This window comes from Ochotona curzoniae, unplaced genomic scaffold, assembly GCF_017591425.1.
Source record: "Ochotona curzoniae isolate NIBS_2020 unplaced genomic scaffold, NIBS_Ocur_1.0 contig_2692, whole genome shotgun sequence".
Classification (NCBI taxonomy): Eukaryota; Metazoa; Chordata; class Mammalia; order Lagomorpha; family Ochotonidae; genus Ochotona; species Ochotona curzoniae.
This window is the reverse complement of record NW_024465556.1, coordinates 15,917,793-15,940,101: the sequence shown is the minus strand read 5'-3', so window position 1 is coordinate 15,940,101 and position 22,309 is coordinate 15,917,793. Positions and strand designations below refer to the sequence as shown.

General features: G+C 51.9%; 1 protein-coding gene across 1 annotated transcript in view; it reads right to left on the bottom strand.

Moving 5' to 3' along the window:
• UNC5B (unc-5 netrin receptor B) overlaps positions 1-1,763 on the bottom strand; it is a 66,855-nt gene extending 65,092 nt beyond the window's left edge. Inside the window, exon 1 of the mRNA XM_040976086.1 lies at positions 1,685-1,763. Coding sequence (XP_040832020.1) covers positions 1,685-1,763 — 79 coding nt within the window. The remainder of the gene's footprint in view (positions 1-1,684) is intronic.
• Between the last annotated feature and the right edge of the window lie 20,546 nt (positions 1,764-22,309).

Genomic DNA, 22,309 nt, shown 5'->3' with positions numbered 1-22,309 from the left:
GGGCAGGCAGTTCCCACTGTGCTAAGTAATGAGCATGGTTCCCAGCACCGCTTCTGCTCTCTGCTGAGAAACCAAAGCCCGGTATTAGAGGCCATTTCTGGCTGGGCACCATTCGTGCCCAAATCCATCAAAGCCCCGTGGGCCTGGGGTTTCTTACGGGGAAGGACGGAGCTGAAAAGCTCTGTGAAACAGGCAAAGCAGCTCCCCCTTCAGCTCCACCAGCCTCGCCTTGCTGGCAGAGCCCACCCACCCAGAAAGCTCTGGGCCAGCCAGCCTTGTCTTTCTCTTCCCGGGGTGGCCCCCACACCCAGCAACCTCAGTATTTGTTCCTGATCCACACTCGTACAAAGATCCCCAGGCCACATGCCTATCCCTGTGCCATTTCCAGATGCCAATCACCTTCCCCCAACACCCTCGACCCAGAAACCGCCACCGCCCCAGCCCGGCACCTCCCACCTCTAACTGCACCCTCGCAAACAGCCTTGCCCATTCAGCAGCGAGCCTTCCTCTCCCCGTCATTACCTTGCAACTTCAAAACAAGGCTTGAAATACCAGAGTCTGACCAGATCATAATTAACTTGGATCAAATGATTGAGTGTTGTAACTTTACAGCACAGGGCTTGGAAGGAAAAAGAAGCTGGGAGGGGGTGCTACAGCCAAGCCAATATTCTGGACTGTGGGAATCACCGATCCGCGCCACCCGCTCCTCAGGAAGCCAGCTCCGGTTATGAGGAGGTGCACAGGCGAGTGTCAACAGCACAGCGGGGAGGGGAGGGGGCTGCGTCACCTCTGCCACTTTCGGCTCCAATTGTCCCAGCCCCATTCTCCTCAGCCGCACCCCAGAGGATGCCATCGCGACCGGCTCCAACAGCCCAGGCACCAGGTGGACCTGACCAGCCCACCTGCTTGGTTAGGTGAGGTGGTGGGCGCCGGCAGGCTACCCGAGAAGGTGTGGCTCAGTCAGCACCACCAGCTCCAGCGAGACCGACACACATGCACACTCCAAGGCGGGAGGGGCGGGGCGGGCGCTGTATTTTAGGATTCGCAGCACCCCAAAGGCATCCTGCTGAGTCCAAACCAGAAACTGCCCCAAGTATTCACAGGAAAAAAAATTCCTTCCGGATGCGCGGGTGGGTCCTGTCCGCTGTGGGTGAAGGACTCAGCAGTCCTGCCTGCCCCTTTCGTTACCCAAAATCCATCAACCCTGCGGGCAGACCGAGAATCCGCGCCGCTTCCTGCTCCATGCTCTCTCATTCCCTCCCTCCGATCTGTGGATCCCGGTCCGAGTGGCTCAGATGGAGCAGTCCAGACGAGTCGGGATTGGGACTAGGAAGTTGCCAGCGAGCACACAGTCGGGCGCCCACTCCCGCAGCACCGAGAGCCAGGAATCCCCTGGAGGCGGATTCTCTGGAGGACCCCCGGCTCGGACACTCCTTTGGGGGTGGAAAAAAAAAAAAAGCTAACACTTCTAGGCAGATGCTGGAAGGTTCTGTCTTCCTCTATGTCCACCCCCACAAACGCTGTCCGGCACCCTCAGGCATTCCCCCACTTTGGTGGGGCAGAGCCCTCATCACTCTCCCTGCGCGCACTGACTCGGCTCGTAACCACCCCAACTTCAGGCTGAGCGCAGAACCGGGTGCACGGGTCCCCTCGCCGCCGCCCCCCAACTCCAGTCGCTCCGTACCTGCTCGGCTCAGCCGCGGGTCCCAGCACAGCAGCAGCGCCAGCAGCAGCGCGCCCCGCGCCCCGCTCCGGGCCCACATGTTCCCACCGGCCGGCTCGGGCTCCTCTCCAGCGGGGCGCTCTCCCTGGCCCCAGCCTCGCCGCCGCCGTCTCCGCCGCCGCCGCCTCTTCCTCGCCGTCCTCCCCGGCGCCCGGCCGCGCCAGCCCGTGCCCTCCGTGGGGGCTGCAGCGGCAGCCACGCCGCGCCGAGGGCTGCTTGGCGCGGGGCGCGCGGTGGGTGCCCGGCGCCCTCTCCGCAGCCAGGCTCCGGCGGGGCTTCCTCGCAGCGCTCCCCCGCGGGCTCCCGCACAGGGGTCCCGAAGTTGCACGGCCGGCAGGCGAGCGCGCCGTCCGCACCTCCTCCGCGAGTGCTTCTCTCGGCCCCGGCGCCTCCCCGCGGCCCCGGCGCCCTCGCCGGCCCGCGCCGCCCGCCACACTGCCCAGCGCCGCCGCTCGCCCGCTCGCTTCTTCAGCCCGGAGTCCGCGAGCCGGGGGCGTGGCCGCGCGGCCGGGGCGGGGCCTGGAGGCGGGGGGCGGGGCCGGCCGGGGCCGGTGGAGAAGGGGGAACCCGACGGGCGCGGCCTCGCTGGAGCTGGCGGGGCTGCTCAAAGGGGGGGGGGTCCTCCTGAGAATATCCGGCCACTGTGGGAGGACGGCTGGAAGCGGAGTCTGCCCAATTTTCACTTCCGAACACTAAGCAAAATCGACCTCTGCACTTTTCTTGGACAACCTTCAGAAGGCTGGATTCCATGATGCCCTAGCCCTTCCACCTGAATAAGCTCTGCAGTACAACATGAAGCAGCTGTCCCAGCGAGAGCCTAAGACAGGGGCTGGTGTAGCTTAGGACCACCTGGCTGTCCGGCTGTCTGGACCTGCCTCTCTGCACTGGGCCAAAGTCCAGGCAGCACCTGGACCCCTGGCATGATGTGAAGCAGCCCCTGGGCTAGGCCAGTCACCTGAAGCGTGAATGTGGGCTCCAACCCTTTCCTGCCTGGGGATGCCCTCTGTGTCCTCAGCAGTAAAACAGTGGGCAGGTGACAACTATGCCACAAAGAACTGAAGGTGGAAAAAAACCAGGTGCAGTCTCTTCCCTCATCTACCCTCCCTGCCAGTCTGACTCAGGCCCCAAAGCCCCATCTGTGTCCAGGAGCCCAAAGTCTGCTCCCTACAAGGGGGTCTGGACACACAGGTGCAGCCAGGCCCTGAAGCAGTGTGGGTGAGCTGGAAGAGGGCCCCAAGACATGCTTCCTGGACTGCAGGACCAGACCTGCTGGCTGGTTGGGGACCTGGTTGGTACAAAAGCCCCAAAGAACTGCGGAGGCTGATTGGGCAGGAACAAACCCAGAATGTCCAAGACCCCCTCTGAGTCTGTGGCAATCTGGCAAAGATAGTGCCTACAGCCAGACCCCCACAACCCTCTCTGCAAGGGCACCAAGGATCAAGAGGGAGGCTCTGGGTGAAGTGGGCACCCCAGGAAGGACTTTGGTCAATTGATAAAGGCCCTTGTGGGCAAAGGTAAGTGTGTTATTTTTAGCTCAGCCCAGGACAGCCCAGCCTAGGGCAGTAGATGGGAGGGTAGCACTAGCTGTTCACACCCACTCAACGAGCCCCACCCACCCACGGACTGCAGGCACACCAGGCGTCCGCCCAGCCCAAGACGCAGTCATGGGCATTTACCCCAATACACACCTGCAGAGGGACATGCAACAGATACACAGGTGCAAAGGGACCCTCCCAGAGACGTCACACACACACACACACACACACACGTAGACATCCAGCTCCTGAGGCACCCACAGATCAGAAACACATGACTCAAAGCAAACACAAACCCAGCCACACACACCTGGAAGCAGGACAGGCAGGTGACTCAGAAGACAAACAGGTACTTGGTACTAAAGTACCACTGACAGACCTACACAGGCACTCAGTACCAAGACCTCCAAGGGACTGTCATCCCCAAGATATGGCTCGGGGGCTGAGGACACTGTGCCAGACAGCTCAACTCGTACTTTCACTCTCCCCACCTCTCCCTCCTCCTCATAAAGCCAGTGGGGATATTCAAGGTCTTTCCACAAAACCCTAGTCCTTGGAACTTTCCTATTTAGGCAGTTAGTTTTGTACCTGGCCCAGTCCATTAAGCTCAAAGTATTGGGTTTCACAGCTTTGTCTAATTCCTGGGTTCAGAGATCAGGGGAGAGCCAAAGGGGTGGTCGTTTGCCCCTCTCCTGCCAGTCCTTGCCCACCTGTCCCTCTTGACCTGTGCCCATGGAAGGTCTTGGTCCTGCACTCCCTCCAAGAGCTCCAGCACCTGCATGGAGTACTTGGCACACTCTCCATTACTCCCATGCACCCCTCCTGTGTCCAAAAGATGCCCCATCTCGTACTACTTCACACACAGACACACACACCACTGCCTGCCTCCCACCCCCCGCATGCACGGTTCCTCTCCAGAGTCCAGACCCCTGAGCCACATCTTTTCCTGGGATGGGTAAGAAGGGCAGGACATGCTGAAGGAGCTGGGTAAACCCAGGACCGCTGGCCTCACGGCAAAGGAGCTGCTGTGAGGTTGGCAAGGTGGTGAGCTGGCCCTGTTTCCTGGTCACCATGGTGTCCCTGGTACCCAAGCCAGCCTTCAAATACCCCTACTGGTTGAGTGGCTGGATGTGGAAACTGAGGGAAGTGGTTGCTGGGTACAGCTTTTCCAAGCCAGCCCTGAAAGGAAGAACTCCCACCTTCCTTTATCTTCCCTCTGTTTGCTGGGGGCCTGTGGCTGCCTCCTGAAGCAGAGGGAAGCCACTTCTCAAGGAGTCACGCTGATAGGTGTGGCTGTAGACCTGGGGCTACCCTCCCTCACCTGCAGGCAGGACAGGTATGGTGGGCTGGCTGCTGAGGCTATCTCAGCGTAGGTCTCCTCAACTGTAAATTGGAAACAATATCAACCTCATAGGATTGAAAAGGATATGCAGCAAGTCTCTAATCTGGTTGCCTAAAAACCACCTATTTGATAACAATTATGATTTAAAAGCAGCTGCAGGGGTTCCCTGCACGAGTGGCTGCGGCTGCCTTCGCGCCTCCCGCTCGCAGTGGCCACTAGGCGGCACGCTGCAGCTGCCGTGTCCGTGCTGGCGCAGGCGGTGACCTGGCTAAGGGGACAGGTCCCGGGTCCCAAGGGCCATGTGCCCGCCAGTCGGGAAAGGCAAGCGGGGATCTCCGCCCGGGGTTGTGAGCGGGGCGCGACATTCAAACGACTCCCTTTACGGATTCTGAATGAGAAGGCTTGGGGATGGCGCTGGAGCTGGTAAGTTCTAGATGCCTGCACTGTATCAAATAACTCAAGACAAAAATCTCCATACCATAAAACGGATCCTTTTAACTACTTTGAAGTGTGTGATCCAGTGTTTTTTTTTCATGTATGTATTTGTAGTCTTTTAAAAATTATTATTTGAAAGGCAGAGTTACATGGGGATGGGTGTGGGTTGGGAATGTTTTCTGCCCACTCCTCACATGACCACAGCAGCCTCAGCTGAGCCAGTCTGAAGCCAGGAGCCAGAAGTTTCTTTCAGGTATCCCACAGTGGGTGCAGGGCCATCCTTCACTGCTTTCCCAAGTGCTTTAGCGGGAAGCTGGATCAGAAGTGAAGCAGCAGGGACTTGAGATGCTGGCGTCATGGTCGGCAGCTTAACTCACTATGTCACAGAGAGGGCTCTGTATTTCTGATGTTGTGCCGCCATCGTCACTATCTAATTTGCAAGGATTTCTATTACGTCCCAGCAGAGTCCCTACACTGGGGCACTCCCACCCTCTGCCCTTCCCCAGCCCACAGCAGCCAATACCTCTCCCCAAGGTATTAGGCTTGTTCTGGATATCTCATATCAAGGGGTCATACACTACATGGCCTGGGCCACTATACCTGAGCTCTCAACCTCTGCTCAATTTTTTTTGTTTGTTTGGTTTTCTCTCTTGTTTCTTTTTCCCTTTGGTGTATATTCTTCTCCTGATGACCTTGACAGCTTTGCGGGTGACTGAGCAGGCATTTCTGTAGACTGTCCCTTGATTGGAATCTGGCCATCTTGCCTTTCACTGGGCATCCACCGGATGTTGTGTTGCTGCTGTTTCTTGTGGGTGATGAGGCAGAGGGAGGGCAGGCTGAGCTGGCCAGAAGCAGGGAGTGTTTCTCAGTACTCCCTAAGTGTAGTGACCTGGAGAGCGGACACCTAGAGCCAGAGCTGGGGGAGATGGAAGCCAGCAATGTGGGAGACAGGAGGGATTCTTGGCAGAGGGAGCAGCCTAGCAAAGGCCAGGAGGAAGAAGGGGGACAGTGAGGTCTGAAACATCTCTGGATGCCAGGGGATGTAGCCAGAAAGCAGGAGGATGGCTCTCCCAGCAAGGACTGGGTCACTTGTTGCCAGAGGCAAGACCTGCTCCAGGGACTAGCTGAGTATGGGAGTATGGGAGCTGTAGGGGGAGTGCCTTCAGAGACTGACATGCTTCAAACCTAGGCCTCTGGACCCAGAGCCTACAAGTCACACAGGCAAGACACCTGCCAGCACATGGTGTGGCACATTAATTATCCACCTATGGTGCCAGCATCCCATATGGGAGCCATTTGGGTCCTGGATATTCTACCTCTGGATCAGCCTCCTGATAATGGCCTGGGAAAACAGCAGAGGATGGCTCAGATCCTTGGGCTCCTGCACCCATGTGGGAGACCTGAAAGAAGCTCCTGGCCCAGTTCCAGTTATTGCAGTCATTTGGGGAGTGAACCAGTGGACAGAAGATCTGTCTTCCTTGTGACTGCACTTTAAAGCAATCTAAGCCCCTGGTGTCCTGGGTCTGGTTGACCCTTTCTGTTCTTGGAGGCAAGTAGGCATCTGGAGAGCATTACAGTGACCCCCAGGGACCCAAGAAGGGAAGGAGCTGCTCAGGCCTGACGGAGCTTTCCACCCTCTGTCCTAGACACTGCTCTACACTACAGGCCTGTTCTGGGTCCTGCCTGGGTTCTGGATGAGTAGTTACCTCTGTAGTGGAGAGGAAGAGGCAAGGGTACAGGGTCTAAAATAGCAATAGGGCTCCGAAGCTCTCACATGACATTAGTATCCCAGTTTCAATGTGTTCTGGCAAACAGCAAATTATCGTAACTAATACAAACATCCTGGCAATTTCACTTGGTCTTAACACTATGGCAGGGATGGACCTTTGGTCTGGGGGTTCAGACACTGTTAAGGTTGCCTGCACCCTTGCCTCATAGTCCCTGAGCTGGAGTTCTTGCTCTTGTTCCAGATTCCAGCTTCCTGCTAGTGTAGACTGAGAGGCAGTGGAATTGGCTCTTCCCACCCACCTGAGATACCTTCATGGAATCTGGGGCTTCTATTTGCCCTGACTCCCACCATTCTGGGCAACTGGGGAGTGAAGCCCTCTAGAAGAGACATCTCTCTCTCTCTCTCTGCCTCTGAATTAAAAATTAGAAGAAAAAAAAAAACCTCCACCAACACAGCCCTTTGCAAATAGAAATGCCCTTTGCCATTTCAAATATTCCTATTTTCAGTTCTGCTTATACGATCCCTTTAGCATTGTTCACATACTAATGGGCCATTCATCAAATCAGACACACATTTGTACAGCAAGTACAAAACAGTGTAAATCCACTCAGTGAGATTAACATTTAATTTTGTGCACAAAATACTAGGTGGAGAATTAAAACTGTGTCAATCTTGTTTAGGCAAAATTTGGTCACAAGTTGTAGCAGTTCCTCTGCTAACAAGGAAAAATCATTCAAATTGAATTTGGAAGAAAGACCCGGCCAAATGACAGATTTTGGTAAGTATACATAATGAAATGGACATGTCTTAAAGTATACCATTCAGTCACATTAAGTATGTTTCAAATAAAGGGGCAGATGAAGGAAATCTTATGGTAGGATTGGCCTTGTGGTGCAGTGGCCTAAGCCCAGGCCAGTAATGCCAGCATTCCTTCTGGGAGTAAGCAGCCCGACTGCTCTGCTTTTGAGCTTACTCTGTTAATGGACTTGGGAAAGCAGATGGTGGCCCAAGTCGTTGGGTCCCTACTACCTATGTAAGGGATCCGGACAGAGTTCCAGGCTCCTGGCTTCAACTGGACCCAGCCCTGGCCATTGTGGCCATTTGGGGAGTGAACCCGTGGATGGAAGATCTCTCTCTCTCTCTCTTTCTCTGTCTCTCCATTGATCTGTCACTCCACTTTCAAATAAATAAATAAATTTTTAAAGGAAACTTGTTACAGTGTATATGGAGATGTGTGAGCATTCACATGTGTTTGCTACAGAGAATGCACCTGCCATCTATTGTAACTGCAGCATCAGCTTGTGTCTTTCTGAGTTGCTGTACTCCCCTTTGCTCTACTACTTCTATAAACCTAAGTACATAAATATACAAGTAGATCAACCTATCCTATACAAGTAGATCAACACTGCAGTGGCACCTTTCAGTGTTGCCTCAGCTGCTTCCAGGTCTGCTCTCCTTGATAGGATTATCAAGGTTGTGAGCATGTCGGTGTAAGCAAGTAGGTATGGTCAACCTGGTGGAGGTTTTTGCAAATTTTTTCTATCAGTTAGTTTGGTAAGTCGTAAGGTGTGACATTTTTAACAAGTGAGAACTTAAGATTAAGAGGGCTTTGAAAAATCACAACTCCTGCCCAGAACATCATCCAAGGATGCCAGGGTGCCAGGATCCAGATTGAAGTGGGCTGGTTGATGTCGTCTGTTGGAACTAAGGGGTCCCAGTGGGGAAGAACTGGGAGTTGGTATTCTAATCATTTAATGATGATTTCTTTAAATACCTTTATCTGCCCTGTTTTCGGTCTTTCCTTCATCAGACTGCCAATGCACAGTGGACAGCATTATCTCAGGGTTTATTTGTGCAGATAATTGGTATCCATCTAGCTTCAGGCTTCACTTAAACATCCTTCCGCTGTAAGTCTACAAATGAATGCTTTATTTCAGAAAATGGGATTTTCCCACTTAGCTATTATTTTCATTTATTATTTCTCTTCAGTAATGCTTCAAGTATTCAACTTTTAAACACATGCTTTCCTGTACATTCTATACATTTTTGTCTATTTTTAAAGATTTATTTATTTTTATTGCAAAGTCAGATTTTTAAAAATATTAAAAAAAAATTTATTGCAATGTCAGATATACAGAAAGGAGGAGAGACAGGAAAGGAAGATCCTCTGTCTACTGATTTACTCCCCAAATGGCCACAATGGCAGTGTCTGCCCTGATCTGAAGCCAGGAGCCCAGAGTCTCCTCCTCCATGTCTCTCATGCAGGTGCAGGATCCCAAGGCTTTGGGCCATCCTTGACTGCCCTCCCAGGCCACAGGCAAGAAGCTGGATGGGAAGCAGGATGGCTAAGACATGAACTGGTGCCCATATGGGACCCCAGCGAGGGCAAGGAGAAGACCCTAGCAGCTAGGCTACTGTGTCGAGCCCTGGAAAGTCAGATTTTGCAGAGAAGAAGAGACAGAGAGAAAGATCTCCCACCGGCTGGTTAACTCCCCAAGTGACTGAAATGCCCAGAGCTGAGCTCATTCAAAGCCAGGGGCCAGAAGCTCCTTCCGGGTCTCCCACATAGGTGCAGGGTCTCAAGGCTTTGGACTGTTCTTGACTGGTTTCCCAGACCACAATCAGGGAGCTGGAAGGAAAATGGAGCAGCTAGGATATGAACTGGCACCCATATGGGATCCTTGCTCATGCAAGGCAATGACTTTAGCCACTAGGCTACTGTGTCCAGCCCTAAAATTTTATTTTAAACATGTTTTTTTTTATTTGTAAAGGTTTATTTATTTTTATTGGAAAGTCAGAGAGGAAGAGAAACAAAGAGGAAGATTTTCTGTCCAATGATTCACTCCCCAAGTGACTGCAACAGCTGGTGCTGAACCAATCCAAAGCCAGGAGCCTCTTCCAGGTCTCCCACATGGGTACAGGGTCCCAAGGCTTTGGGCCATCCTCGACTGCTTTCCTAGGCCATAAGCAAGGAGCTGGATGGGAAGTGGGGCTGCTGGATTAGAACCAGTGCCCATATGGGATCCTGGTTGGTTCAAGGCTATGACTTTAGCCACTAGGCTGCTGCACTGGGCCCTAAACTTGTTTTAAAATGTAAAGGCAAATGCAGAGCCAAATAGAGGAATGATCCATCTGTCAGTGCCTTGGGAACTCTGAATCTCCCACGTAAGTGGCACAGACTCGGGGTGTGAGGTATCAGCCATTGCCTCCCCGGGTGCACATTAGCAGGAAGGCAGACTCAGAGTAGAACTGGGACTCAAATCAGGCACTCTGATATGGGTGCAGTGTCCCAACTGCTGTGGAAAATATCCACTCTTCTCTAAAATAATTGATAAAATTTTTGTAAAATCCTTCTCTGCTTGTTCACAAGGTCATGTCTGGCTTTGCTTGTACAGATTAATTGTTCTCTTGATTATGAATTTTATACTCTTTTCTGTTTTTAAAAAGATTCAATTCTTTATTTTAAAAGTTACAGAAAGAAAGGGAGAGACAGAAAGATTCTTCCATCTGCTGGTTCATTCTCCAGATGGCCATACTAGCTAGGGTTGGGTCAGGCTGAAGCCAGGAGGTTCTTTAGGGTCTCCCACGTGAGTGCAGAGACCCAAGAACTTGGACTGTCCCAGACCATTAACAGGGAGCTGGAGCAGAAGTGGAGCAGCCAGGACACAAATCAGTGCCCCCCATGGGATGCTGGCATTGCAAGCAGGGGTTATATTTTCAAGGCAAGCTTGTAAGTGCTTTACAACCTCCTCCTCTGAGGAGCAGGGTGAGGGGGGCAATAGCAGTAACAGCAGCAGCTCTGATTTGTAGCATTTGTCAGTTTCTATTGTGTAAGTGCTCCCACCACAGCTTAGTTCAAGCTACCCACACACCACAACACAGCAGAACACAGGCAGAAGTCATGGGCACCGTTGGCTTCTGTGAATAGAACTGGCTGCAGTATAGCATACTTTCCTTCTTCCTCATGTGTGTAAAGTCTAAAAACTCGTCGAAAATCTTTTATGAAAGGCAGAGACTGAAATGGAACTTGGGTCCTATGTGCTTGTTTCTTTCAGGGAGCGTGGATGCCCTGCTGTCTGTCTGGTGGTTAGGGCAAGGGAGAGCAATGCCAGCCTTTCTGGGTGGGAGGTGTCTGGTGGTGGGCACCGGTCACGTGAGCCTGAGTTTGCCTGTGATGCTTCTGCTCCCAGCCTCAGGGCATTAGCAGCCTTTGAACCCTGTGATTTGATCTGGGAAAGAGTTTGGCTGTGGTTTTGAATGGCCTTTGGTTTATCCTTGGATTCAGATGCTGGAAAAATGCTTACTGCCATAGCATTCTCTCTCTCTCTTTCCATTTCCATTTCTCTCTCTCAAAAACAATGACCCTTAGTGGTAAAGCCCAGAGGCTGTGGAGTCAGACTCCTGGGACTGGGACTTTTGAAAACCCTCGTGTGTAAGAATTGGCCACCAAAGATGCAAAGGGCTGTGAGGTGGAAGAAAGAGGACAGATCCAACAGTGGGATTTATTCCAGGGACATTTCAGGTCCCACCCCACCCCCTCCTAGGACAGGCAGAAAGGGTTTTTATAGATAAAAAAAGTGTACCTGAACATTCCCATTAGCATTCCAGCTAGATAAGGGACATTCCAGGGTCCAGCCTGGTCAGGCAAGCTGGGCAGGTTATCTTATCTTCACGACCTCCTTGGTTCCCTAAGGTTTAGGATGATCCCCTGCTATCACCCAATGGGCCAGAAAAGGGTTCCATCAAGGATGACCACAGTCATGCCAAGCTGAGTCCCTGTAACTCTGAGTGAAATTCAGCCTGTCTCAGCTTCTGTCCTGGATGCTGCCAACCTCACAGGTCATGATGAAGGAGGTATGACTGGCACAGTGCCCAGTAGCCTCCCATGAAGTGACTGGGACTTCAGTCCTCCAAGGTCCCAGCATTGCTCTTTCTTGCAGGTGTTGCCTTAGCCTCAGTTCTTACCAACAGCAGTGACAAAAGTGGATCTTGTAGAGACTTCGTTCCCCTGTGATTTCTACCTGCCCATCACCCACATATCATTGCTTGATATGGACAACAGGTGTTTTTCCTCAAGCTTACATGAAACCATCCATCATGGTTGAATTAAACTCTCTACTGCCAAAGATCGTTTGCCATCCTAACCTTCCCCACCACCGGACCTTGAAACGTGGCCTTTCTTGGACATAGACTCTTAGCAGATTTAATCACATTAAGGTGATGTTGTTACGGGGAGCTCTAATCCAATACAAATCATGTCCTTGTACACAGCCCCAAGAGAGAAGGTAATGTGAAGACATGGGGGAAGGAAGAAGGGCTGCAGAGGCATGGAGTCCGGCAGCCACAGGAAGCCAGGACAGAGCCAGGAAGGTCCCCGGCCCGCAGACAAGGTCACCTTGGAACTGAGGCCTCCAGAACTGGGAGACAGTGACACTGGCCATCCTCAGTTGCCCGGCTTGCAGGCCTGGGACACTGTAAAAGGCCATGTAGGAGACAGGACTTTTATTGGGCCTAATGTCCCCCCACTTCCCACTGCCCACATGCCTTTCTGTGCTCCTTCTTCTATTTGGCTGTGAGCCCTCCTTAGTGGGAAGGGGAGCTGTGCTTACCTGATCTACAGACATCTTTGCCAGCTCCCACATCCCTCCTCTGATCCCTGCTTCCTTGGCCCCATTCCACTCTCACTTCTGGAACCACCTCCTGTTCCCTCCCCAGAGTGGTGGAGAGCTGAACCCACTGGGAAGCAAACAACCCCTGGGTGGCCCGGGCCCCAGTTTTGGTTTGTCCCCTGCACCCTCTGTGGCTCAGACAGATCACCCCATGTGGATCTGAAAATAAGGATGCCATTTCCTGAGCATCTGCTTCGCCCTGTGCTTGCTGCATCTACAGGGTTTTGGGGGCAGTCCATGACCAAGTGAGGGTAAGGCTCAGAGAGGCCATCCAGTGACTAACATGGAGGATAGCATCTGAGTGGAGGCAAGAGGCCTGGGTTGTTTTCATCACACAATGCTGCTGTTGCTACCTCACCTTCCGGGACCCAATGTCCCCAGCTGTGACACAGGGATTAGATGAGAGCTGGCTGGCCCATCCCCAGTTCCCTATGACAAACAGAGACATACATTCCTGGGGCCACTGTGCTCTCTCTTAAAACCGTTTTTGCACCTAGTGGTCAGCAACCCTTCAAAGTCCACAGCAGATCCTGACACACTGTCACAATCTGCAGGGGCCTTGCTTAGTTACTTGGAGTCCCCAGAGCTGAGGACAGTGCAAGCAGTTCCTGTTGATGGAGTGAGATGCATCCCATGTGATAGTGGCCACAATAATAGGCAGAGTGAGGACTGGCTTGGTGGGGAGTATACAGGGAAGCTGAGCTGCACCTGGTCGGTCCTGCTCAAATAAGAGTTACAGAAAAGGAGGTGGCTGTGAAGCCAGTTTTTTTTTTTTTTAAGATTTATTTATTTTTATTGGAAAGTCAGATTTTACAAGAGGAGAGACAGAGAGGAAGATCTTCTATCAGCAGGTTCACTCCCCAAGTGGCCACATGGCTAGAGCTGAGCTGATCCAAAGCCAAGAGCCCCCTCCTGATCTCCCACATGAGTGCAAGATCCCAAGCCATCCTCCACTGCTTTTCCCAGGCCATAAAAAGGGAGATGAATGGGAATTGGAGCAGCAGGGATTAGAGCCAGTACCCATATGGGATCCTAGCATGCACAAGGAGAGGACTTTAGTCATAAGGTTACTGTGCCTGGCCCTGGTTTTTGGTTCTTAAGCTGACCCTTTTGGCTGTCATTCCCCAGCCCATCTCTGTTGAACCCCAAATCAAAACTTCTACCAGAAGTAGCTGTCACACAATGTAAAATTGTGGCAAATTGGTAGACCCTGGGGAATCATTTCCAAAGTCCTGGCTTCCGAGCAAGGGGCAGTTTTTCTATTAGGAGTGAATATGCAAGAGATGACATCATTGCATGCAGGGGTGGCCACCAGCTCATACAGATGTCGCTCAGAGGTATACCCTTTCCTGTGTCACCTGTTATACCTACTGATGCCTAAGGGGCTCCTGGAGGGGAGATCTCAGCATGTCAATGTAGCAAGGGGCGGCCTGGGACAGTGTCACCCATCTGCAGGGTGTTGGACTAGCTGGGGACTGCCTTCCTGGATCATCCGGCCTTGAAGTCAGAACAAATCTCCAGGAATACTTTGGCTCTCTGGGGACAATGGTGACAGGGCCACGGGCTTGTTATTGTCAGGCGGTCTTACCTGAATAGATGTTTCTGTCTCTTTCAGATGCACACTGTTTCTAAACAAGAAAGGAGTGGAACATCATGTGCTGGGTCTCCAAGAGCAGGCAGCACTTACAAATGTTGTGAAATAGTCAGGAGGCATATTTGGGGACAATTAGTGCCAGAGCTGGACCTCCAGGCCTTCCTGGTGTTCAGTGACTCACTCCGAAAGGGGACAGCCAGCTGCAGGGATGGGGCTGCTTTCAGGCCACCTGTTTCGGGAAGGGTGAGGTGGCAGTATTACTCATGCCAATGGCCGATCTCCCCCTCAATCCATGCTTGGGTTGTGTTCATTGCTTTAAACATACCCATGCCACCTTCTTCATTGGTCCAACATGGACTGGAAGCTCAGAGGGGACAAGAACTTGCCTGAGGCCACACAGTGGAACAATGGCCTACTCTGTGTACTTCAAACCTTGGATCCCCAGGCTTTTCTGTAATTTAAACCAGACAGGGAGAGGAACAGGTGTTTAGGGTATCCCGGGCACCCCACTCATCCTCTTCAGAAAAGCTGCAAGGCAGGAGAGGGCCTGTTAAAAGGAAAATGTTTGGAGACCACAGTGAGCCTGGGGCAGGGGCAGGAGTGGGAGGAGATCCTGGTGTGGATGCAGCAGCTGACCCCTTGGTAAGGCAGCACAGACATTGCCTGTGTCACCCCGGGACAGTTTGGGGGTACACCGGGTGCAGAGTGAAACTGGGCAGTAACTTTCTATGGGGGAAGACATGCTCAGGCACAGGAGGAGAAGGAGAGACGTGGGTGCACTACGAGCATTGCATCACCAATTCTTCACAGATGTTTATTGAGTGAATGAATGAACAACCTGGGCCTGTTCTCTAAAAGGCAGGTGGGGCACCCAGGGTGTGGGGAGAGGAGTCCCTGGAAGCAGGATGCCCACATTTTTGATTTGCAAAACAGCTGGGTCTTGATCCCCACAGACCCTTGGCTTCCTCCACCGTGTCCCTGCCCCTCCCCCAGGCATGCAGTCAGAGGGGATTAGACTTTCTGCCCCTGAGAAGCAGTGGGTCTCTCCCAAGGCAGCACAACAGCCCCACAAACTGCCATGTTTACCATTCTACACTCTGGATTCTCACTCCATGACAAGGATGAGGTCAAAGGTGACATCAAAGTGCCCAGACACACCTGGGGCAGAAAGAATGCAACAGGTTAGGCAAGTCTAGCTGGTTCTTCCCTGGCCCTGGGAGTGGGGGGTGGGAGGCAGAGATGTGACCCTAGCCTCTGTTCCCCTCCCACTAAGTTGAGCTGGTTAGGGGGTGGAAGGCATGCATGTGCCCAAACCCAGACATATCTAGGAAAGCACGCTACTCCGTAATGTTTTGCTGTCTTCTGTGCCACCCCCCTGCCCTCCCCTTGCCCAGCCTCAGACAGTTGACAGGTCTGTGACACCGGAGGGACCATACAAGTCTGTGATCCCCTGGGAGCTCCCTGCCAGCCATGAGCTTCTGAGCTGTTTGTCCTGAGATGAGGCAGTGTGGAGCAGGGGCAAAGGAGAACCGGGCTTGCTTGTCATGCCTGGCTGCACTCAGGACCTCTCGGGTCCCCAGGTTTGCTGACACCTCAGAGTGGTGGTCATGGGAGGTAGAAGGAAGCATCAGAATCTGGATGCAGAAATTCAACTCACGCAACCTCAGTTCCAGGCTCTTGGTCCTAGAATCCTAGCACTTTGCCCCTACCATGTTGAAGTGAATGTAGGGGTAATAGGGTCCTCACTCCATTGTGAAGAGCAGGAAGGCATCCCAAATGCACTCACACCTGAATAACGCATATTCCAATAATAAATGTAGGCCAGCATTCTAAATCATTAGCTGAAAACACATGTATGTGGCTGCAATTCAAAAGCACTAGCCATACTTCAACCAGTAAGTAGTTCCAACAGCTGACAAATTTCCCAAAAGCATAGGAAAAATGGGCGCTTGACAATGTGTTCTGCCAGATTGAATACTGATTACAAAATCTATCAAGGAGGGCCAGCATGTTGGTTCAACTGGCCAATTCTCTATCCTAAGTGCCAGCATCCCATATAGGTGCCAGTTCATGTCCCAACTGCTCTTCTTCTGGTCTAACTCCCTGCTTGTGGCCTGGGAAAGCAGTAGACAATGGCCCAAAGCCTTGAGACCCTGCACCTGTCTGGGAGACCAGAAGGAATCTCCTGGTTCCTGGCTTCAGATCGGCTCAGCTCTGGTCATTGCGGCCATTTTTCTCTGTTTCTCCTTCTTTCTGTAAATCTACCTTCTGAATACAAATAAATTTTTAAAAATCTATCAAGGACAGATTGTAGGTCAGTTTCCACAAGGGGCATCCATGCAAACTCCTCCAAATAGAAGAGCAAAGCAAACTCAGAGTCCAAAGAAAGTTTAGAAAAAAAAAAAAACATGACAAAGAGAAGAAGGAAACCATCAAAATCAAGATGGAACAACAGAGATTCCTTCCGGTCAAAATCAACCCCTATAGGATGCTGGACTCTGCCATTATCCATGCCTGAAATATCAGGATACATTTAAATAGCAGAAGGATGAGCTTATGACTGCTTATGAAGAACTATACTATTGTAATAATATAGGGGAAATCAGTGGGGAAGGAAGAGGGTTTGGAGAGGAGGTAAAGGAAATTCCAGAGCCTATGGAATTGTATCATAAATTTAAAAAAAATTTTCAAAAAAAAAATCAACTCTTATGAAAATATCCATTAGGTAGACACATTGCTACATTGATTCAGAAACAAGAGAACTTGTCCCCAAATTTAGAGATGAAAGAATTGTTAATGAGACAGGTAGTATAATAAGTCACATGTGTCCATGTATTTCAACTTTTTAAGCTTATTATTTGAGAAGCAAAGAGACAGAAAAACAGAAGAGAGCTCCCATCTGCTAGCTCCTTCCCTAAATGTTTGCAACAGATGGGTCTGGGCCAGGTTGAAACCAGGAACCAGGAACTTAATCCAGATCTCTCATGTGGGTGGCAGGAACTCAATTACTTGAGCGTCACCTGCTGCCTCCCAGGGTCTGCATTAGCAGGAAGCTCGAGCCAGGCACCCCAATGTGGGCATCCAAACTGTGTCCTAACAGTCTGGCCAAACGCCCATTTCACCCACACATGTAATTTTAAATTTTGTAGTAGCTACATTTGAAAAGTAAAAGAATTAACATGCAATTATTTTTGGTACATTTTATTTAACTCAATGTGACCCAACTATTACTTCAACAGGTGACTACTATAAAAATCATTCATAGTGACTACTGTCTTTCTACATTAGGTTGTTAGGAACCCATGTGCATTTTCGTAGGTGGAGCACATCTCAACTTGAGAGTTAGACTTTTCATCAGAAATACTTGATCACAGTGGTTTGACTTCATTAAAATTCACAGCAAAACACAGTAGCCGTGTTATTGTTAACTTTCCTAAAAAGTGAATCAAATGTTCAATTTTGGGGCCAGTGCCATGGCATACTAGGTTGTCTCCACCTGTGGTGCTGGCATCTCATATGGGTGCAGGTTTGAGTCCTGGCTGCTATCTATTTCCTAACCAGCCACCTGTTAATGGCTTGGGAAAACAGCAGAAGATGGTCCAATTGTTTGGAGCCCAGCACCCATTCGGGAGACCTGAAGGAAGCTCCTGGACCCAGCTCTGGCTGTTGCAAGCATTTGGAGAGTGAACTAGTAGGTGGACAATCTCTCTCTTTGTATCTTCTTCTTTCTGTGTAAATCTGCCATTCAAATAAAAATAAATAAATCTTGAAAAGAGTAAATGTTGATTCTTAAATGCAAACAAATGAAAATGAGATGCAAGCCTTTGTGAGTGAAGCCACACTGCATGTGCTTGGCAGCCACCTGTGGCCTTGGCTGCTGCCTCAGGTGCCCTGCTGACTGCCTTCCACTCCACATCACCAGAGATGCCCTGCTCCTCCCTGGCACTCTCCAGCCCCAGGATGAGACTCCCACCACCCATCCCATCTGCAGTGTGCTGTCTGAACCCTTGCACACCACCTTCCTGGTATGGTCTCGGGGCTGTAGGGAGTTGCACACAGCCCTCATGCTCTGAGAACGAACACCCCTGCCCTCTCTGACCCCTCTTTTCTGGGCTTCCCAGGCCTTGCCTGGGGTGGGGATGGGGGAAGGGTGGGTCTACTCTCTTCAGAGGGTTGAGGGCAGGGGCAGGATCAAGTACCCAGCCTCACCCAGCAAGAAACAGGTAATCCCTCCAGGAGAACCCTGCTCCCCCACCCCGCCCAGCTCTCTGAGTCTCTGCCTTCCCATTGGCCCAGCAGGATCTCCAAACTCCGAAGAGAGTGGCCTCTGAATGCACAGCAGGGCAGGCTTGCCAAATCCCCTGCACACCTGGGCACTTATTCAGCTATGCCCTGGGCCTGACCCGTTCAACAGGCGTCCAGGCCCTTTAAGAGTCTCAGGGCTCCCACCTTCCTCTGTCCAGATCCTCTCCAGCCAATTCCCTGTCAGAGAAGGACCAGAGCTCTCTGTCTCCCAGTTTCTGCCCTTTTGTGGCATTTTGCCCCCTGTTGTCCCTTGAGACCCTACTCTCCCCTCTCTTGTGTGGCGGCCCCTTCCTCAGTTCTCCTTGCTGCACTTTGCATTACAAAATGCCGCATCCATAACAGGCACATTTCCCAACTGCACTGGCATTCCCTGTCTCAGACATGGTATTCCCAGGTCTGTTCCACCCCTGCTCCAGCAAGTAGCCATGGCAAGATGGGGGAACAGAAGACCCTGATGAAAGCAGACCCCGAACAGACTTGGTGTCCCAGGAGTAGGCGGCCCATGATCCCTACCTTTAGCATGGACTCCCTGGGGGCTCAGAGGGGAAAGGAGACAGAAGGATCCAGACATGAAGGTGGGCACTTGGCAGGTACCTGACAAATGATTGTTGAGTGACCGATGGAGCCTTCCCTCAGCTGAGGCCAGCCCTGCCAAGCAGTCGTGAGTCATCTGTCCCTGTGACCACTGGTCTAAGGTGTCCAAAGATGTGGGTGTGGCCAACTGGCTTGGAGGAGGACACCACACCAGATCAGGTACACCTAGACCTACACCTATAAAGCAGCTTCAGGTCAGTGTGGTGGCACTGCGGACTAATCCCCTGCCTGCAGAGCCAGTGTCCCATATGGGTGCTGTTTCAAGTCCTGGCAGCTCCATTTCTGATCCAGTTCCTGCTAATGGCTTAGGAAAGCAGCAGAGGATAGTCCAGATTCCTGGGCACCTGTACCCAGTGGGAGACCTGGAAGAAGCTCCTGGCTTACAGCTTTGGTCTGGCCCAACTCTGGCTGTTGTGTCTATTTAGTCAGTGAACCAGCAGATGGTAGGTCTTTCTCTTCATATCTCACCTCTCTCTGTGACTCTGCCTTTCAAATAAAAATAAATAATATGTTATTATTATTATTTTTAAAAATCAACCCTAGGATGGCTCCATACTCAATGTCCAGTAGTGGCTAGCATCTAAAAGTCCAGTATGCTTGTCAAGACAGCCCAAAGGGCACAGATGAACAGCCCCCATCCAGTGCTGGTGAAGCTGTGGGGTGTTAGGAACTGCCACTCAAGGCAGGGAAGCTGACTGGCAGAGTCCCCACACAGGAGAGTGTAGTCTCCTCTTAGCAAACTCTGTGCTCTTGCCATCAACTTTGGGAGTTGTACTCCTTGGCATTTTCTCAAAGGAATAAAAGCTGATATCCACACAAAGTCCTGCCCGTGGACACCTGGGACACTGTCTTCACCACTGCTGTAAGCCAAGTACAGCCAGGAAGCCCTTTTGCAGGTGCGTGGAGTGGTAAACATCGGCACCTTGGGACAAGGGACTGGAGCTCAGCACTCTGCAGGAGTGAGTTTTCCAGCCATGACAGAGACAAAGACGCGCAGGTGCCTATGGTCAAATGAGAGAGGCCAACCTGAAAAGACCACAAAGTGTTCAGGAAAACCAGACTGTGGTGGCGACAAAAATACCATGAGCTCTGGATCCATGTGAGGGGAGAGGTAGGCAAGAGAAGGTAGAGGATCTTGGGTGTAATGGTATCATTGCTGTGAATATGGATGAGTATCATCATGCCTTTGCCAAAACCCACAGGCTGTACGCTGAGGCTCATCATGGAATGAATTTCACAGTCTTGCAGGGACGGTGGGGTGGGATGGGGTGGGATTACCCATCTGGGGTGGGATCATCAGCTCTGGAGGGGGCTTTGGCCAGTGGGGAGAGTTATGCACGTGTGGGGACCAGCCCCTCTGTCTCTTCTGCTTAGTGTTGCTGTGAGCCTCAGAGTGGTTCCTTTCAACTTCAGGAACCCCTGCAGTGGCTTCAACACATGCCAACAAATGCATGTGTGTGGGTGGCAAGGGGAGCTCAAGTCCTTCCTCCCTAAGTGTGAGCTAGACTTTGCAGTCTACAAGCTGGTGAGGGAAACAGTGGCCCTGCAGTGGAGACTCCTGGCAGGTGCCCTGGAATTGGCAGCCGTGCTAAGTTCTGCTGCGTCCTACACCTAAGAGGATGGGATGGAGGCGTACAGTGAAATGTGAATTCCTCCTGCACAGGAGCCGCTGAAGTCCCTGCAGTCAGGCAAAACAGAAAACTGTGAGCACTTGGGGCAAGGGAGAGGGAGTGGTGGTAATGAGCATGTGGGAATTTGGGGCTGTCTGTGAACTCTGCTGTCCATCTATAAGTACTTTTTAAAACAAGTGTTTTTAAAAAAAGATTTATTGGGGGCCCGGTGGCGTGGCCTAGTGGCTAAAGTCCTCACCTTGAACGCCCCGGGATCCCAATGGGTGCCGGTTCTAGTCCCTGCAGCTCCACTTCCCATCCAGCTCCCTGCTTGTGGCCTGGGAAAGCAGTCGAGGATGGCCCAAGGCTTTGGGACCCCGCACCCCTGTAGGATACCCGGAAGAAGTTCCTGGCTCCTGGCTTCGGACCGGCATAGCATCGGCTGTTGCGCTCACTTGGGGAGTGAATCATCGGATGGAAGATCTTCTGTCTCTTCTCCTCTCTGTATATCTGACTTTCCAATAAATAAATCAATCTTAAAAAAAGTTGATTTATTTGTTTGAAAGGCAGAGTGATAGAGCTCTTCTAACCACTGGTTCACTCCCCAAACAGTCCTAACATCCAGAATCCAGGAGCCAGGAACTCCATCCTGATCTCCCAAGTGGATGCAGAGGCCCAAGCACTTTAGCCACCCTCCACTGCTTTCCCAGGCACATTGACAAGGAGCTGGATGGCAAGTGGAGCACCTTGGATACGAACCAGTGCCCACATGGGATGCCGGAATCACAACTGACAGTTTAACATACTGCACCTGTATGTTGCAGTACTGCCTGCCATTCAGACTGAGGTGGACTGGCCCAGGGCAAAGCTGTTTGTAAGCAGAAGCTGACCTCCTGCTCCTTCTGTCCCACACAGGCTGCACTTGGGTGAGCCCGTGGCCCTGAACAGGACAGTGCTGTACATGCTGCTTTGCAGCCTGCCTCACTAAATACACTCCTCCGTGAGCTAGCCACAGTCAGCTATACATGCCGCCAGGGACTCCAGTGGAGAAGGGACCATGGAAGGGGATCTTCTAGGCCTTCTGGATTCTTCTGTGTGCCCTATGGAAGTCCTACAGTGTCTCCCACTCTCAGCATTTCCCCAGCCTCTGCAACAGAGACACAAGTGTCCCCCGGGGTCTGAGCACCCCCAGAACCCAGGGCAAAACCCTGGAGGGGCTCTGGGAGCAGTTCCGGGCTGTTTACCTTGGTTGCAGTGGAGCTGAGCAAGTCTAGGCTAGCCATGTACCCTCTCTGAGCCAGAAGAAAGGATCTGGGCTTTGCCTGTGACCCAAGATTCCTACAGGGCTAAGTGCAAGCTGCACCAGGGAGGTGTGAGGAAGAAGTGTGCTGACTCTGCTGTGAGCTCCTGGGCTCAAACCCAGAGTCAGCCCTGCCCCATCTGGGCAACCTTGGTTGGCCTGACACCAGGAGTTCAACACAGGGAGGGAGTAAGATTCAACGTGCAGACCATGCCAGTTGTAGTGCGGGCACAGAGTGGTCTCAGACAGTGATTACATAAGCAGTGATGGATGCTTGGGCCTCCACCATACACTGTCACAAGCCTGGGGGCTTTGTAGTATAGCTCAGTGGCAACCCCAGCCATAGCATTGAGCCCCTCCTCCTTGGAGCCAACCCCAGCTGGCACAACCAGAGATACACCGATTTGATGCCAGCTGTAGGATGGCCAGTGAGTCCTGTGGGCATCACACAGTCAGCAGTCTGGGCGGTACCT